This window comes from Diutina rugosa, assembly GCF_008704595.1.
Source record: "Diutina rugosa strain CBS 613 chromosome Unknown scaffold11_size279379, whole genome shotgun sequence".
NCBI lineage: Eukaryota > Fungi > Ascomycota > Pichiomycetes > Serinales > Debaryomycetaceae > Diutina > Diutina rugosa.
Genome location: NW_022995208.1, coordinates 198,826 through 217,158, shown reverse-complemented (window position 1 = coordinate 217,158; position 18,333 = coordinate 198,826). Strand labels below are relative to the sequence as shown.

At 52.8% G+C, this 18,333-nt stretch overlaps 8 protein-coding genes across 8 annotated transcripts in view; 4 read left to right on the top strand and 4 right to left on the bottom strand. All coding sequences in view use genetic code 12, as the record gives it.

Annotated features, from left to right (window-relative positions):
* DIURU_005325 (uncharacterized protein) overlaps positions 1-425 on the bottom strand; it is a gene marked incomplete at both ends in the record, with an annotated part of 666 nt that extends 241 nt beyond the window's left edge. The window contains one exon of the mRNA XM_034158295.1: positions 1-425. This exon is cut by the window's left edge and continues 241 nt beyond it. Coding sequence (XP_034009949.1) covers positions 1-425 — 425 coding nt within the window.
* A 2,566-nt stretch (positions 426-2,991) lies between these two features.
* On the top strand, positions 2,992-4,083 carry CDC43 (protein geranylgeranyltransferase type I subunit; the record flags this gene model as incomplete). Its single annotated transcript, XM_034158294.1, has 1 exon — positions 2,992-4,083. One exon carries the CDS (start codon positions 2,992-2,994, stop codon positions 4,081-4,083), a length of 1,092 nt encoding a protein of 363 aa, XP_034009948.1.
* Positions 4,084-4,484: 401 nt separating this feature from the next.
* Positions 4,485-5,534, top strand: DIURU_005323 (uncharacterized protein; the record flags this gene model as incomplete). Its single annotated transcript, XM_034158293.1, has 1 exon — positions 4,485-5,534. The coding sequence occupies one exon, from the start codon at positions 4,485-4,487 to the stop codon at positions 5,532-5,534; it is 1,050 nt and encodes a 349-aa protein (XP_034009947.1).
* A 328-nt stretch (positions 5,535-5,862) lies between these two features.
* Positions 5,863-7,074, top strand: PEX14 (Pex14p; the record flags this gene model as incomplete). Its single annotated transcript, XM_034158292.1, has 1 exon — positions 5,863-7,074. The coding sequence occupies one exon, from the start codon at positions 5,863-5,865 to the stop codon at positions 7,072-7,074; it is 1,212 nt and encodes a 403-aa protein (XP_034009946.1).
* Positions 7,075-7,348: 274 nt separating this feature from the next.
* DIURU_005321 (dynamin-related GTPase) lies at positions 7,349-9,985 on the bottom strand (the record flags this gene model as incomplete). Its single annotated transcript, XM_034158291.1, has 1 exon — positions 7,349-9,985. One exon carries the CDS (start codon positions 9,983-9,985, stop codon positions 7,349-7,351), a length of 2,637 nt encoding a protein of 878 aa, XP_034009945.1.
* Positions 9,986-10,551: 566 nt separating this feature from the next.
* On the top strand, positions 10,552-11,583 carry DIURU_005320 (uncharacterized protein; the record flags this gene model as incomplete). The annotated part of the gene is made up of 1 exon (XM_034158290.1): positions 10,552-11,583. The coding sequence occupies one exon, from the start codon at positions 10,552-10,554 to the stop codon at positions 11,581-11,583; it is 1,032 nt and encodes a 343-aa protein (XP_034009944.1).
* Positions 11,584-11,876: 293 nt separating this feature from the next.
* Positions 11,877-13,994, bottom strand: DIURU_005319 (uncharacterized protein; the record flags this gene model as incomplete). Its single annotated transcript, XM_034158288.1, has 1 exon — positions 11,877-13,994. The coding sequence occupies one exon, from the start codon at positions 13,992-13,994 to the stop codon at positions 11,877-11,879; it is 2,118 nt and encodes a 705-aa protein (XP_034009943.1).
* Positions 13,995-14,680: 686 nt separating this feature from the next.
* On the bottom strand, positions 14,681-16,798 carry DIURU_005318 (uncharacterized protein; the record flags this gene model as incomplete). The annotated part of the gene is made up of 1 exon (XM_034158287.1): positions 14,681-16,798. One exon carries the CDS (start codon positions 16,796-16,798, stop codon positions 14,681-14,683), a length of 2,118 nt encoding a protein of 705 aa, XP_034009942.1.
* Between the last annotated feature and the right edge of the window lie 1,535 nt (positions 16,799-18,333).

The window sequence follows — 18,333 nt, the reverse complement described above, 5'->3', positions numbered from 1 at the left end:
GATTCAGCGGCACCCGACGACTTGGCAGCACCCGACGATTCGGCACCCGATTCCGAGGCGCCAGCGCCCGACGATTCAGCGGCACCCGACGATTCGGCACCGGATTCTTCAGCACCAGACGAGGCAGCAGCACCCGACGATTCGGCACCGGATTCGGCGGCGCCCGACGATTGAGCAGCACCCGACGATTCGGCACCAGCACCCGACGATTCAGCGCCAGATTCAGCGGCACCCGAGGATTCGGCACCAGCGCCAGACGACTTGGCGGCGCCCGACGATTCGGCACCAGCGCCCGACGATTCGGCGGCACCCGAGGGTTCAGCACCCGAGGCAGCGGCTTCTTGGCCAGAGGCGGTTTCAGTGACTTCCACAGTGGCAGCGAAAGCAGTAGCAGCGGTGAGAGCCAAAACTTGAGCGAACTTCATTTTACCGATGAAAGATTAGTCGGGGGGAGACTTAATGGGCATATATATAGCCGAAAACGAACCGCCCCAGTCCCGTACTGCCCACTTCCCCATGTGGTCAAGGTGCATATATTTTTTAAGCTTGTCAACATTGAAGCCCTGGCAGCATTTTCGGTACGCGAGGGTTCAGGAACCGCCGAGCCATGTCGAATATCCCTCGTCTTGGAGAAGGTAAACAAAGCACAAACCGGCTGAAAAGAAAATTTCAGAGCTGAAGCATTAGTGGGTTGGTTATTAGTACAGCTTGGTCGGGCAAATGAGGTGCCAGCCTCATTGGTTTTACTTTTTTGTCTTTCCTGTACACTAGTGAAATGTCGATGATCTAATGGTACAGTATCACGATACAGGTAGCACTGCCCGCGCTCACCGCGTTTACGCTATTGTCGAAGGGCGAGACTTGCCAACACAGTTGAGAACCCCTGTTCGCGGAGACGCCCCCGTTGCGTGAGGCTCCAAAATTCCACGTAATTTATCCAGATGCGGTCACAGGAATAGTATGGCTTACTAGATCACCAAAATCACAGCCTGTCGTGGTTGGCGTGAAAAAGTGTGGCGGGATTGCTGTGTGATAAAGTTGGGTTACGATGGAGAAAGCACACGAGGAGAATGTTGACGACGACACTGCCCAGAAGGTTAAGGGGAGCTGTGAAAATGAATCCGGCATTTTGGCAACGCGATATGGTTAAGACCCCCGACCGCAATTAGGGTTTCGACAAAAAAAACAGTGGTGTCGGCTTGAACTAAACACAATAAACCGCAAGCTTAGTCGCGTCTCTCAAATTGACGCCACAGACCTACTTTCCCACCACCTCGTATGGCGAACTTGCAAATTGCTTTCGCGTTGTGCATTGTAAACCGTGTCTATATCAGCGGCGGGCTGGCAATGGAGGCGGTGGCGATTGCTCGTGGTCGTAACCATCAGCATGAGTATTTCAACCACAGCAGCGAATCACACGGCGCAGATGGTTCTACGTGTTTCTCAAAGTTCCCCCACGCTCTCACCCCACTCTCCCTTGCGCATCTCCACGCCCCCCTGTGCATTCTATGAGCAACGTGCTCCTTTCACCGCATCGTGAACCCGTAAAGAGCAACCTCCACCGCTTTGTACCCACGGCTTTGATGAAGTCACCGCCACCACCGAAACACTTCGCCTCGCAAGCCTCGCAAGCAACGACGGATTGCATATGAACAGACGATAGGGGCTGTCAACGCTGGCTCGTGAAAAAAAATGCTTTATTTTGCTAATAATAGGAGACAGGGACGAGGCTATTAACCCCGGGACGGCTAAACGTGACGGGGACAAGGAATGCTGACGAACGATTCACTGCATTGTGTTATTAGAACCGTACGATGTCGCTGCCAATGTCCATACGACCATTAGGAAGTGATTTCTACGTTAAGTTAGACCTAATTTGACCAATTGAAGGTCTCAGAGGGCTCGTACTTTGGTCCTCGGAAACATGGTCGTGGTGTCCAAACCTCGCGATATGCAAACCCGCCCGAGGACCCAGTTTGAGGAAATAGCGACATCCCCGGAGGAATCGGCGGCTGAGCGGAGGTGGTGTGCACATAATCGAAATCTGTGTGAAGGCCGTGGCTGTGAACTCGGCTGCTGGTAGGGGGCTATTGTACGCGGTGCTGCACTCACCTGAAATCGCTGTACTATGACCTCGCACTGAATTGTGTCATATGTGAGAACTATTCGCGCTGATCGCGAATGTTTTAGTTGGGTTGCTAGGCAGTGTCAGCAGCGAAAATTGCCACTAACATCGAAATGAAAAACATGGCTCAACCTTCATGGGCGCAATTTACAGAGGTGTTTCCCGCCGTTTAAGGTAGGACTTTGGCGGGGGTGATACATCTCGCACGTCATCAGAGCGCGCTCCCTACATGAAATCCTGTTGGTACACGCGTCTGCCTGAGCCCCTTGCCGACCCCAACTTGCGTCGCTTATCAGACTACTGAGGAGCATTCAGAGGAATCAACAACGTCGCTGGCTGAGGCTATGTGCCTATCTTGTTGATGAGCCGAAACTTCCAATGTTTACCATTTGATTTACAAACAAGCCAGCCATATAATGAGCGATTTAGTGCTCACATAATCGCACTCCCTGTGCATATTGAGGTCACCGCCAGCACAATGTCACGGATGATCTTCCCAGCGTGTTTTTGTGGTTGAAAGTATCAGCAGTTTGCCAATTCGACCGTTGCCGAGTATTCCATTAGCGCAAGGCATCGGACACTAAGGGGTGCTTCGGATAAACTTCATGTCGTCTTTCAGCGACACAAAAAACCAGAACATGGCGGAGTCCAGCGACCCCTCGCAGGCTAATGACGCGGCGACCGTCGTCGGCGAAACTACCGGGATAACCTAATTATCGATTGCATCGTCAACCCCACTCAATTTGCTCTTCCATGTAAACTTCGTATCCCATTGTGAGTGAGGCGATATCGGTATTTGGAAAAAATAGGAACAGTGAGACTGCATAGAACTATCGCCAAATTCAATCTCACGAGCAGTGTGTATAATGGAGAAGGAGGCCCTCCAGGTTGACAAGCACATCCGGTACTTCCAACGATGTCTTGCGGCGTTCCCAGCCCAGGCCCTGTCTGAAGATGCCAATTTTCTTGCGCTTGTCTACTTCTGTCTCCATGGCGAGGCGATGGTGTCACCTGAGGATAAGCCGATGAGCGAAGGTGATCGGCAATACTACCGAGCGGTAGCCGACCATATATACGACAAGTTTGTCATTGAGACTGACGAGTGGCAGGGGTTCCGACCCACGGCTCATTTCAGCGGCGCCGGCGCCTACGATCTAGCCTACGTCTCAGCGACGTTTTTCGCCCTTACTTGTCTCCTTCAGCTTCAATGGCCAGGCTACGCTGAGAAAATCAAGCCGAAAAAGGTGATGAGGTTTCTCCAATTGTGTCTGGGTGAAGATGGACGCGTCTACCCAGCGCTTAGTGGCCGCGAGCAAACTCAGCCGCAAGGCGAGCCTGATCTTCGTCAGGTATACATGGCGCTGGGGATCGCCGCCATGGTCAAACAACCAGTACTTCCCCTGACGGTGGACTATGTGCTCGAGCGGGTCAGTTTTAACGGCGGCATGGCCCTGTCCATTGGGGCCGAGCCTCATCTTGGGTTCACGTTCTGCGGATTAGCAGCATTAAAGCTCGCTGGCTATCAGTTTGAGCGCAGTCAGTGGCAGCAAACCGTGGATTGGCTTGTCCATCGACAGGTGGACTACGATAGCGACGACAAAGGCTTTACTTGGGGCGATTACGAATACTATGACCGAAGCCAGCGAGGCCTGTTCAATGGTCGAGAAAACAAGTTGGGTGACACCTGCTATCTGTGGTGGTGTATGGGTCTGCTTGCCATTCTTGGCGCCGAAGACTATATCGATAAGGAAGCGGCAAAGACGTGGCTTCTCACCAAAATGCAACACCTGATGTTTGGGGGTTTCTCTAAAGACGGTGTAGCCGTGCCTGATCCTCTCCACTCGTACTTGGCGTTAGCAGCTCTCTCCCGGCTTGGGGGTGTGGGCCTCCCACCCATTGACGAAGCGCTTGTGATGCACCCTCGTCTGCTCCACTTCCTCGAGCAAACTGAGTTTTAATATAGTGTTCGTTTGACCCCATTTGGCAACCGTCGATAATTGCACAAAAGCGGAACCATTTCGTCCCCCACATTTTCGGGGTTCGCATGGCTCCGATCCGATGAGCTCATCTGAGACATCTTTCTCACCCACTCAACTCATAGCTTATAGACACCGCATCACGCTTAGGCTACATCTGCTTATCGCTTATCTTTTCCCTCCTCCCTTATCTCTCGCTTCACATCCCCACAAACTGACTGCATTGTGCCATCTGCCTCGGTCTCTCCGGGCTTCATTCCTCGACCCGGTGCCACTCTCGGTCGCAGCAACCCAAACCCCATCCACACCCTTTACGAACCCCTCGGCCTCGGGAGTCTCGCTGCCATTGCCCTCACCTCAGCCTCTACCAGAGCTTCCCGTCGATGACCAAGTCTCTGGCGCCGAATGTCGCCCCCTCGGTGTCGCTTTCGCCGGCGTTGACTCAACCTACAGACATCATCCCCCTTCCGCCAGCGCTGCCGGCGCCTCAGCCGGTGAAGCAGCCGATTAAAGGACCCACCACTACCGTCAACTTGATCCTGGGAGGCATTGCTGGCTTCATTTCCGCCACCGCTCTCCAGCCGCTCGATCTCCTCAAAACCCGCCTCCAACAGCAACAACTGCTGCTGCTGACGGTGGTGAGGGTGACGTTGAAAGGCGAACTTGCTAAGCTTACTCGGATTAAGGAGTTATGGCGAGGCGTGGTGCCGCTGATGCTCCGCACCGGTGTTGGCGCCGGTCTCTATTTTACCTGTTTGCTGAAAGCTAGACTGGCGCTTGCTGGCTATAAAGCTCGTCGTTCAGGCACTGCCATTGCCACCAACGCGTCGCTGGTGTTGCCTAAGCTTTCGCCGTTGGAAAACTTGCTGACAGGGTTCGTGGCTCGCGCCCTTGTCGGCTATGTCACGATGCCAATCACCGTGATCAAGACCCGTTACGAGTCCAACATGTACCACTACCGACTGATGAAGGAGGCAGTGTTGGGAACGTACTACGATGGCCACCCTCGTGGGTCAATAAGAAACTTTTTCACCGGGTCGATGGCGACATTGGCTCGCGATCTGCCCTATGCGGGGCTCTATGTCCTTTTCTACGAGGCCAGTAAAGCCGAACTCCCCCAGATGTTATCGGGATTACTGGTATCGTCGTCATCGCTGGTGGTTAACTCAGCCCTGGCATTTATCGCTGCATCACTCGCGACCACGGTCACGGGTCCTTTTGACGCCATCAAGACTCGTCTTCAGCTTAACAATCAGCTCACCTTCGCTGGGGCTACTCGCCAGCTCTGCGGCGAGCCGGGTGGTTTCCTTAATTTATTCCGCGGGTTGTCGTTGCGTCTTGGCCGTAAAGGGCTCTCGGCGGCGATCTCATGGTGTGTCTACGAAGAACTCATCCGTGCCGCGGGCCTTTACAACTCGAAACTCTGTACATAGTGCTACAAGCAGTAAAACAGTACCTTTAGCCGGTACTAAAACAGATTTATCATAGTATAGACGTTTGTGACTGCTACCATGACCATTGTGTCACGTTGCACCACCTAGTATTGACTACCAATTGTAAACACCATATCAATAAGGTTTAACAGTGTCAAACTGAGTATGCCGTTGTTATTGCTCGAGGTCATCGATTTCAGCAACCCTCACATGCCTGTCAACAGTGGTGGGGGTAAGCTTGTTCCTGCACACAGTTGAAGGGCCCGCACCGCTCGCTCACTAGATACCCCACACAGTTTTTCCATCCGAGGAACCAAAGACAACGGTCATGAACGAGGACTTGATCAACAGCGCCGTCCAGTTCCTTAAGGACCCGGGCGTGGCAAATGCTCCGTTCACCAAGCGGGTGGAGTTCTTGGAGTCTAAAGGGTTGAACAACCAGGAGATCGAGGCCGCGTTGCAACGATACAACGCCGAACAGGGTCAGCTGACTCAAGTGGCAACCCAGCAACAGACTAACACCACCGCCAACACCCAAGCCCCGATGCCGGTGGCGCAACCGGCGCCGCCCATTGACTACTACGGTGCTCCTCCTCAGGTGCCTGAGCGTCTGTGGAAGGACTACTTTATCATGGCCACCGCCACCGCCGGTGTCACCTACGGGTTGTACCAGGTATTCACCAAGTACTTGCTCCCGACCATTGTGCCGCCCTCGCTTGAACTGATTGAACTGGACAAGCAGAACATCGATGAAGAATTTGCTAAGATCGATAAGCTTTTGGAGCAATTGGCCGAGGACCAAGCGGCGATGAAAGAAGCTAACGACACCAAGCTTAAAGAGGTGGACATTGTCATTGACAACGTCAACGACTTCTTGTCCAAATACAACAAGGATAAGCTCAAATTTGACGACGACATGCGGTTGATGAAGCTTGAAATCGACAACTTGAGCAACAGCATCGAAAAGAACATGGGTTTCACTAAGAACAACATCAAGGACGAACTCCTGGACATCAACGAGGAATTGCAAAGTCTTAAGCAATTGATCAAGACCCGTGCTGAACAGCAACTGGGCCCTGCCCGTAAGATCGCCCCCGTCTCGCTGATCCCTCTGGCCCTGGAAATTCTCAAGAAGAGCATGGCCAACAAGAAGGCCACTCTGCCTACTCCGGCGGCGGCTCCCTCTGCGGCTGAGACCCTCAACAACAACAACTCCAAGGACGACAAGCCCGCTACCCCCGCTGCCGCCACCACCGAACCCAAGAGGGAATCTTCTCCCGCTTTGTCGAAGCCTGTCACCGTAGGCAACGTCACTGCCGGCGGCATTCCTGCTTGGCAAATGCAGCACAAGACCCAGGAGGAATTACTGGAAAAGGCTGAGTCGCCCGCTCCTGAAGAGGGCTCGTCGACGGCGGAGAAGCCTGGCATTCCTTCGTGGCAAGTCAATGCCACCGACAAGGAGGCTGACGCGAAAGTGAAGGACGCTTTAAAGAACGTCGGCGTGCCTGCCTGGCAATTAAACGCCAGCGCCGGTAACTAGAAGTGCTATGATAAATGACGACCTATAGATACAACACTTGTAGTTAGAAAGAATCATGCAGGTGCTACTAACACCACTTCGCTGTCAGATCACGAAATAAACGTGGTGGAATCCCACTTTCTTGCGGTTCTATGACTTCGTAGTCAGTAACCACGGTTTTATTTGACTCTCAATAAGAATCTGCGAGGTATTTTTCTCAATACGTGAAGATTTCATAAATACTAGCTTCCGTGTCGATTCGTGTCCTATACAACATATGGAAAGATTATATACATTACCACGGAACAAACGACTTCTTCTCCTTATCGTCATCAGTGAGCTGACCTCTAGTTCTTTGAAACGCCAACACGCTATCAAGCTTAGCGAGAGCGGTTTCCAATAAATCCTTGCGCTCTTGCAATTCAATGTGACGGGCAATCTTGGGGTCTTCTTTGGCGAACTTCTCCACATCCTCCTTGGTAAGGTTAGTGAAGAACTTATCGTCCAATTCTCTGGGGAAGTTGTAGTAGAAGTCACTTAAGAGCTCAACATTCAAAAACAACACCGCCGTTTGTGTGATCTTGGACGTAACAATGTCAAGGAATACTTCAGGACATTGATACTTACCATCCTTACGACGGCACTTCTTGGAGTTCTTCACAAACGATTGTCTCATCTTTAGAAGCGAAGCCCGTTCCTTCAAGAAAAGACCTTCCTTCCCCTTATGGATCAAAGCTTGAGAAAATCCAAGAGCTTCATTGGCATGAAGTTCAGGGTCGTTCAGTCTACGACTGTTGACCTTTTCAAGATAAGTCATAACTTGGGCTAATTTGCGACCACCGACCTCGTGCTTGAGATCATTCATGCGTTGCTCACATTGTTTGAGCTCCTCTTTGAGAAGAAGGTTGGCGTGTTCCCGCAGAACTTGCCATTCGCGGTCCTCAACGTCAATCTCATACTTGTAGGGCTTGATCAGATTTTCAACCTGGTCCAGAGTCAGGTAGTATTTTGACGAAAGCACCAGCTTGGCAGCATCCATCACCGCCTGTTTCGCCAACGGGTGGCCTCTCAACTGGGTATTGTCAATCAAGTTCTCCACCTCTTGCAAAATCGCTCTCGTGGTCAAGTTGGTCAGAAGACGACCAACTCCCAGTTTGGTCAAGGCACCGCAGGTGTTTTCCAAGACCTTAGCCCAGTGAGGATCGTCTTTAGTGAGTTGTGTGAGCTCCCGGATATCATGCTCAAGAGTTTGAGGTGACACAGCTTCAGTGGGCAGATTCCAGTACTTCTCCGCAATCAAGTCAATGGCGCGTTGGTCCAACTCGTTCTTGACAATCAGTCTAAGTTCCAGCCGGGTGAACTTGTGCGACAATTCCTTAACGGCCAACTTAAGAGTGTCCAAGTTGTTGGCCAAGTACATTTGCGGGGTGAGCGAACGGTCATTGAATTGCACCTTGAATTGGTACAGCGTTTCCTCGAGTTCTTGTTGAAGCGCCATGTAGGTGGGCTTGAGTGATGCAGCCATACTTCTTTCCAACACCTTGACCAACTTCTTCTTGAGGTTGCGAGTGGAGGTGACAGTTCCCACAAAGGCGTTCTTGTGTTCCTTCAAGTAATGGTATTCATAGTTTTGCTGAGCCACGAACGCTTGGTAGCCGCCCACTTGTTTGCGGCTGAAAAGCAGAGCCTGCTTCCCTGTAGGAGCCTTGGTGATCACCCCGACGTAGCCCATCCGCAACGGGTACTTACGGTTAGTCAAAATTGCCCGAGCCTGTTGAGGCTCCACCAAATCAAGCTTGGTGACGACACCAATGGTACGGTCACCGTTAGGGTCGGCTAACTTAGCCGCACGGAGCGCCGCTGAGTTCGCCAAATCGACATCGGCAGCGGAGATGGCAAGAATGATGTTGGGGGCTTCAAGGTACCGCATGCAAATCGAGCGGATCTTTTGCTTTAAAGCCGTAGGCTGGTCGGCAGCTTCGACCTGGATGTAACCAGGCAAATCCACCAACGAAAGATCAGGCACACGGGGCGACCGGATGGTGACCTGAATGGGATCAGGCAGAATCGCTTCCGTCATCGGCACCGCCATGTTGAGATCGTACAACTGCTTTTGCACCTGGTTGAAGTCGGTGATATTGTAAAGCTTCAACGCGGGGAAGTCGACGGTCTCGGCAGCAGCGTCGGGGGTGTTAACAAGAGTCATTTCAATGGGTCTTCTCGTGACCATGTTGTTACCCTTGGGCAAAAACTCTTGACCGACAATGGCTTCAAGCACCGACGACTTACCCAGCAGCTGCGACCCCACCACCACGATCAGGGGCAACCGAATGGTGTCGTGGTCGATCAGGGCAAGCATGTTGCGGAGCTCGATCATCTGCTTCGACAAGTTCATCATGATGTCGTCGGTCTCATCGTGCTCGAAATCAGGCTCCTCTTCGTCGTCAGCTTCGAGCACTAATTCATCGTCTTCCTCTTCAAATGGATCTTTAGAGAAGTCGTCATCTTCTTCCTTCAGGAGACCAACAGCAGCTGCAGTAGCACCCACAGCAGTGGCAGTATCGCCGCTGCCGCCACCATCACCCCCCGCACTATTGGAATTCTGGCTGGAGGAGCCACCATCAGAGCCACCGTCGCCACTGCCCTTATCGGCGCCCATCCCCTTGAAGAAGTCTCCAGCCAGATCAAACGCACCATTGGCAAAGTCTTTGAGCTTGGAAAGCTGATCTCTGACCCCCAGCGTCGCCTGATCTATGGTGTAAATGAAACCACCACCCACAGCACTCGTGATCCCTACTCGGGCAAGCACCTTCAGGGCGAACGAGGCGAGCTGTCGTTGGGAGTGTGTGTGCCATATCGGGGCGACCCCTATTGGTCGGCGGGTCGCCAAAGGCCTCGGCACTAGCTGTCGGCGTAGAGCTCGACGGTACATTGGCTTAGGTCTAGATGTGTGGCGATAATGATACTATAAGCAACAAATAATTTGTGTGCAGGAAGATAGCCGAGGGAGGCTGACAGTAGCTACATCACGCGACGGGGGGGTATATTATGATGTGATCATCGCTGCATGGCATTACAAGCTTTGAAAGAGTCTCGTTTCCATGATACCATCTACTACCGGCATTTTGCTGATGAATTAAAAGCGTAGATTGAAAAAAAGGATAAAAAAGTAGGGAGAAAAAACGAAACTGCCCACTAACGGGGTCGAACCGTTGACCTTCTCATTACAAGTGAGATGCTCTACCGCTGAGCTAAGAGGGCTTCTGGGGAATGACTTGACTGTTCCTAGTTATACGATAGCAGATTCAGGCGCAAAATCCCGTCATTTCACGCATTTCTTGTCTTCTTTGGCCACATACGTATTTTAGCTGGTTCTAAATGCCTACTTGTTATGTTGTTGCAGGTGAATTCGCATTTTTCACTCCTCATATAACCACCGTTTACCAACCTCAGCGACGATCGACGCCTTTTTCATCGGTGCGCGTGCTTCTCGCCATCATGTCTGCGACAGTGCAATCGAGTGAAACCGACGATGCATTGGTAGCTCGAGGGGTGACATGCAAGTTCTACACCGACCTTGAGACGGTGATGCATCTAACGGGTAAGAAAAACCTTTTGGAGTTTCAGCGAGTGTTCATCATGATCACACGACCAGGGTATGTCTTCGAGGTCGATCTTGACACATCGGCCGAAATCACCGGCGAGGTCCGCGGAGCTTTGAGTCCGCCCAACTCGATCGAGGAGTTCATGATTAAAACGGTGGTGCCTCGATTAGACTACGTCATCCAGCGATGTGAGGCTGAACGCAACAAGCTCGCCTACCGCATCGACCAGACCGAGAGACACTTGAAGAACCACGAGAGGTACCTAGATTTGGCGGAGAAGTCACAGTGCCATGACGTGGCTGTGCTTATCAAGCAGCAGATCGACGAGTTCAAGGACCGGTTGTTGAAGCACCAGATCTTCTCCGGCTTCATCACTCGCGAGATTCACAAAACCGAGTTCCATCGCGACTTCATCCACAACTCGTTTGTCATCAAACTACCGATGGGCAAGATGAAGATCTGTCTAGACTACGAGACGTTCAAGTTGCTGAGGGTGATTGCTGGCGAACCGAAGAAGAAGCAGCAAAGCATCGTCGAAAGAGTGTTTGGTGCCCAGCAGTTGTTGTTTTCCAGCTTAATATTTGAGATGTGGGCGATCACACGGGTGCCGGCGCTCGTGTACACCGGCATGTTCAACTTTGAACCCCTGGGATACTATTACAACATGAAGAAATTGAACAATCAGTCGTACCATTTGGCGGTTATGTTCACCGTGTTTGAAGAATACTCATGGCCGATGGTTCTCGAACATTTCCCTGAGGACACTAAGGTGGAAAACGACTACTTGTTCCCCGACTCGATGCACAAGGAAGCCCCTTACCACCATTTGTTCGTACTTCGCTTTTCCGAGCAGCTTGTACGACCCAGTTACCGCCCCAGAAACGGCGCCAAGACGTATCTTCTGATTCTTTGGGGTCAAAAGTAGCCCACAGGACACTTATGTATATATCTAATTTAGCATTCATTAATAGCATACTCCATATTTGAGCAAGTATCAATTACTACTACTGTAGATGACACAGGCAATCTATTATAGGATATGATTTCGAACTTCAAGAGAATTTATGGTGAAGTTAGTTCATTTAGAAAATTTTAGCAAAAGTTGTCAAATTTCGGAACATCAAAGTTCGAGTCCTCACAAGAACCTCTTTTAACAGGTTATTTTCTACAATCTTTGGAGAGTTTCATGAATATACCACATACGTTTTCTTCAATTACTTACTTCGACAATTGCTTAGCGGCTTCGCCGGTCTTTTCGTAACGGTCACGGCGGTCCAAGGGCCCTCTGGCGATCGCCTTTTCGAGGATCTCAGAGTAAGGCGCGTGAGTGTTCTTGGGAGGGTTTTGTTGGCAAACGACATTGAAGTAGTTCTCGTACAAGTTGCCGTCCCACTTACCAATGGCAGAGTTGATGGCGTTGTCCGACAACTGGAAGGAGTCAGTGTAGGTGACGATGTGGGGGCGGATCTTCTGGGCAAGCGCCGGCAAGATGTCACTGTTGATGTCGCCAAACACTTCGGAGTCGATCAAGTTGTAGGTGAGGAACAACGTCGACACCTGCTGCAATACGAAGGCGGCGGCATAGTTCTGCCCCATCAATTCCAAGTAGGGCTTGGTCAGGTTGTCGCTGTGCTTGGCAAGACGGTCAGCGTACTCCGTGATCAAGCAGTGGTGGGCTCTCAATCGAGTAAGCAACACCAACTCGGGACCAAGGTTGTCCAAGTCGCCGTTGTTCTGCTTGAGCTTGCCGGCAGTACGGTGGGACAATCTCATCATCCCCACTTCCAACGCCCGGGCGAACTTGTTCAAGTCCAACACGTCCTGGGGCGTCTTAAGGATGGTCTCTTTGCCCTTGTCGCCAGTGTAGTTGGGGGCTTCGGCGAGGAACTTGATCGAGTTCGAAGGAGCCTTACCCTTTTGCACGGCACCAATGTACTGCTTCAAGATTGACTTACCTACGTGGACACCCAAGATGTTGTTGTCCCCTTCCCAGGTGCACATGACGTGCCAGTCGGCAAACGCCCGGCCAAACCCGTTGTAGGCCAGGTACCCGTGACCGCCACAGGCTTGACGGCACTCGGCGATACAGTCGGCGGTGATCCAGGTCAAGTTCAGCTTGCACGAGCCCGAGTCGACGAATAACTCCTTGAGGTCGTTGATGGCCTTGCCCAACGCCTTCATGTTGGAGTCGGCGACGGCGGCGTCGATGTCGTGCATCACCTGCTTGATCACCTGGGCGTACTTGTAGGCGGTGGCCGAGATCACATAAGCTGCCGACAAGTAAGGGAAAAGACGGCGCTGGTGGAGCGAGTAGTCGATGATCTGCTGCTCTTCCTGAGGGTTGCCGGTCTTAGGGAACTGGGTACGGCCAATGGCGTATCTGAGAGCGATGGTGATCATACGGGCAATGGTTCTGTACGATTCAGTGACCATGCCGACTCTACCACCCAAGAGAGCAGAGTACGACAATTGTTCAAGAGGAGGCAACGTCACTTCACCGTTGCGGTCGACTTGGCAGAACTTCTGCAACATGAAGAAACGGGGGATTCTCACGTTCGAGTACTGAATCCAACCGTTGTCGATCCCGTCACGACCCATTTTGGCACCAATGTCACCCACAGTGACACCGGGGTTCAAGTTGAAGTCGGCATCTCTCAAGGGAACCACGAACACTTTCACCCCGTAGTCCTTACCCTTCACAATAAGTCTGGCGTAAGTGGCACAGTGAGTAGCCGAATGAGCAGCACCACCAATCCACCATTTCGTAGCACCGATGTGAGGGGTGTTGATGATAAACTCGTCGGTCTCTTCATCAAAAGTAGCGGTGGTTTGCATCCCCGGAACATTAGACCCGTGGGCCAACTCAGTCATACCAAAGCACCCGTAGACGTCGCGGATGTGCTCCAGCTTGTCCTTCAACCAGTAGTTTCTCTGTTCGAACGTCCCATTCCCATTAATGGCGGGGATCCACAACATGAGGTGGACGGCGATACGCGTCGACAACCCCGGGTCGGTGATGCCCACAAGCAGCAAGCGAGTGTGGAAGTCGTCGGTACTTTCCGTCTCCAAGTAGCGCATCAAGCGGTCGATTCTGCGGGCGGTGGTCTCTCTCTGTTCTGCCTTGGTTTCATCGTAGCTCTCGGGCCCCACCGCCAAAACGGGGTCCCGCTCAAGCAGCTGCAAAATGTTGGCCACGGCCTCGCTGCGCTGCTGCAGCCCTTCCAAGAAGTAGTTCATTTTGACGGGGTCCCATGCCAGCTGGTCCCGTTCCTTCTGGAGGAGCGAGCGGGGGTTTTGCGGCGGCGACGTGTTGACACGGTTGGTGACGCTGACCATGATTTTCCTGTGGGACCCCTCTCAGATCGGAGGCCGCCTTATATATCAAGTGGGAGTGTGGGGAACGCCTTCGGAGCGGCGATTGCCTGCCAAATCCACATGACCGTGACGGAGACGCTTTCACGCGCCAACCCCGAACACTGTCACCACTATACGAGACCGAGGGGAGACTTGAGGGGAAATCAGAGGCGTGGATTGGAGACTAGAATGAAGACTAAGGCCAGTAATTGATATTTCCAAGTGGTCTGGTTATCTATTAAGAACAGCTGAGCTGTTGCCACTCGTGAATTCACTGGTTTCTGGGGAATGCGGGCCCCTGTGGGGTAGATGGGCCGAGGCCGAAGGACATTGTTAGTGTCGCGCTTAACCCCACATGGTGCAGCCCCTTCCCCATTAGGTAGGCAGGGAACAGGACAACGAGCTGATATAAGTGGGATAAACCGCTAGAGAATGCTGCTAAATGTATCTTAGATCGAGAGTAGTTCCTGTCGTAACTGCGTTTAGTGATCTAGTCTAGATAGTCGCTGGATCATTGATGTTTTTCACCACAATAAAGTCGAACAATAGACAGGCCTGTGAAAGTTTGCACTTGGCGTCTCTGCAGTACTCGGCGTGGACTCCCGTTAAATAAGTTTCATTCAAAATATATACTCATAGCTTCGTCAAAACAACCACGACCACGCCCACTAGCTCAGCAACACCTTAGCGGCTTCGGCCAGCTTTTCGTAGCGGTCGCGCTTTTCCAAAGTGTCTCTGGCCAACATCGCCTCGAGGGCACCCGAGTAAGGCGCCTTGGTCTGGATGGGCGGGTTCTGCTGGTTGACAATGTCAAAGTAGTTCTCGTAGATGTTACCGTTGTACTTGCCGATGGCGGAGTTGACGATCATGTCCAGCAATTGGAACGAGTCGGTGTAGGCAACAATGTGGGGTCTGATTTCCTTCGACAAGCGAGGCAAGACCTTGGTGGTGACGTCGGCGTACACTTCGGGCGAGATCAACGACAACGAGAGGAAAAGAGCCGAGCACTGTTGCAAGGCGAACCCGGCCGAGTAGTACTTGCCTTGCAATTGCAAGAAGGGCACCACCAGCTTGTCGTCGTGGGAGTTGACTCTCTTGATGAACTCGTCCAACAAGTAGTAGTGGTTCCACAAGCGGGTGATCAACACCAATTCAGCGCCGATCGAGTTGTAGTCGTCGCCGTTTTCCTTGGCCTGTTCGAGGGCAGCCACCGAGGCTCTCATGATCCCGACTTCGACGGCTCTCAAGAAGGTTTCGGCGTTGAGGACGTCGTCGGCCGAGTTCAAGATCGTCTTCTTGCGGTTGTCGCCGGTGAATTGGGCGGTGTCGTTCAAGAAGGCGTTGACGCCGTCGAGCTTCTTGCCATTCAACACTCTGGCGACGTTCTTCAAGATCGACTTACCGGCAACGGTACCCAACATGTTGTTGTCACCTTCCCAGGTGCATTGCACCACCCAGTCGTTGTAGGCCTTGCCGAACCCGTTGTAGGACGAGTAGCCGTGACCACCACAGGCTTGACGACATTCGTCAATGGCGGCGGCAGCGGTCCAGGTCAAGTTCAGCTTGCAGGCGGCGGAGTCGACGAACAACTGCTTCAAGCGGTCGATGGTGGTGCCGAGCAACGCCATGTCGGTTTCGGCGACGGCCTTGTCCAAGTCGTTCATGATCGAGTACAAGGTCATGGCGATCTTCATCCCCCCGGCGGAGGCGACGTAGGCCACCGACAAGTAAGGGAAGAGACGGCGTTGGTGCAAGGGGTAGTCGATGATCTGCATTTCCTCGCCCAGCTTGCCGTTCTTGGGGAACTGGCGTCTGCCGATGGCGTATCTGAGGGCGATGGTGGTCATCCGGGCGATCATCCGGTAGGAGTCGACGATCATCCCCACTCTACCCCCCAAAAGGGCCGAGTACGACAATTGTTCCAAAGGAGGCAAAGTGACTTCCCCGTCTCTGGAAACCTTACAGAACTTCTGCAACATGAAGTGGCGGGGGATACGGACGTGGGAGAATTGGATCCACCCGTTGTCGATCCCGTCACGACCCATCTTAGCACCAATGTCACCCACAGTGACACCAGGGTTCAAGTTGAAGTCCTGATCTCTCAAGGGGACGACAAACACTTTAACCCCGTAGTCCTGGCCCTTAACGATCAAACGAGCGTAAGTAGCACAGTGGGTGGCGGAGTGGGCGGCACCGCCGATCCACCACTTGGTGGCACCGATGTGCGGGGTGTTGATGACGAATTCGTCAGTTTCCTCGTCGAAAGTGGCGGTGGTTTCCAAACCAGGGACGTTAGACCCGTGGGCCAACTCGGTCATCCCGAAGCAACCGTAGGTCTTGGCAATCTTGCCGGCGCCCATCGTTTGCGACCAGAACTTGAGCTGTTCGGCGGTCCCGTTGCCTCTGATGGCGGGGATGTACAACTTCAAGTGGACCCCGGGACGGGTAAGCGACTGCGGGTCCATGATCCCGATCATCAGCAATCTCATGTCGAAGGTGAACTCGTCGTCGAGCTCCAAGTAGCGGGTCATGCGGTCGATCTTCAAGGCAGTGACCTCACGCTGCTGGTCCTTGGTCAAGTCGTAGGAGTTGGCGGACACCTTCATGATGGGGTCACGCTCAAGTTGTTCAGTGATCATGGCGATGGTTTCCGAGTTCTTTTTCGAGCCTTCCAAGAACCAGTTCATCTTGACGGGGTCCCAGGCGTTCTGGGCCCGTTCGCGGCCAATGAGGGCGGCGGGGTCGGGCGGGGCGGTGTAGTTCACCGTGTCAGTAACCGAGACCATGGTGAAGTGTGTGTTGATAAAAAATGTGGAGATTCCTGGGGCGGCGGCGCTATTTAAATGGCAGTAGGGGTGGGGTCGCACTCCCCTCCGCAATTCCGCTACCAGCGACATAAACCGAGGATGAGCCAAAGCTGGGGAAAAAGATGAGCTGATGCGACGCCGGTTGCGGGGGATACCGCGGTGGCCGTTGTCCGTGACTACGTATGGAGAACCGAGGCCAATTGTGGTAATGGTGGTGCCATTTGCGTGGTAACTCCGTGGTTGAAAATGCTCAGTGGTTGATCGCCGGCTAACGCTGTTGTTGCTCGGGGACTCCGGCCTCTGAGAAACCGTTAGCGGGTAACGCTCTTTTGTTAGCCGCAGCGGACCGAGGATGTAGTAGCCAGTGCGAAAGGAGTAAGCAAAAAAAAAATGAGTAAAGAAAAACAATACCCCACGAATGACCACGTATTCACAATTCGACGGTATAAGGTTCACATGGCAAAGACACAAACTTAACGGTTTAAAGTTCACATGGCGGTGGCCTGTTTTCTCTACGTATGGCGTGGTTTTCTCTGATGTTGTGGTTTTTTTGGCGTCGTGCCCCTGTTGAAAGAGGCTGAAATTGTGAGTGACCAACGTCATCGTGCGGGAACCGTGGGGCAGAAGTCGGGGGACAACGTCTTTTTTTTGATAAAAACCTGGAGTCGCCCAGCATGTGATTTTTGCTAACACTGGTGGTGGGTGGTGGTGGGTCGCCGGTCCGGACCTAATGCGAAGTTCGTCGGACGAATCGGGCTTAATGCCGAAAACGGCTAAATTGACGTAGACAGGAGCGAAATTATTCCGCGCACCCACGGGACCGTCGGTAGCGGGCTAGCCCCTACCTGTAGCCCCTACCACGCATCACGGACTATGTACTACCTCCTTCTGTCTCTCTCTGTTACCTTGTGCTTCGGGGATAGTGTCCACTGGCGTCTGCTTAACCTTAGCGCTCGTCCCGCCGTGACCCCAGTTTTCGGGAGTATATGACCTTTGACCCTAGTGTTTACGAACGATTGCTGACACGGGCGACGCGCCGGAGATATCAATTTTGTCGTGGGCCGTCGCCTTCCGTTTCACTGACGCTACCCCGACGCTACCCCGACGCTACTGACGCTGACGCTAAAAACCTAATTTGGGAGTGGCCCCACGGAGATAACTCCGGATTCTAGACCCTCACACGCTTGCTCACTTGCTGTCTCCCACTACCGTAGTCGCACTCGGCGCTACCGCGCTACCATCAGTGGTCATCGAGGATTGGCAAACGAGCTGCCGACACCAGATGGACGGCGTGACAATATCGCCAAAAGCACCGCTTGCCTTGCGGTTCGAAGGGGAAGGGGGTTAGGACTGAGAGGGTAAGTAGTGACAAGGCTCGTGAGGCTCGTGAGGAGTATATCCGGGTCCCGGCACGGCTCCGTGTAGACGAGTGACAGTAAGAGGTGGGGAAGCGCGTGCTAGGAAGGAGGGTTCACCGCTTACGTACACCGCGTCCACCGCGTTACACCGCTTAC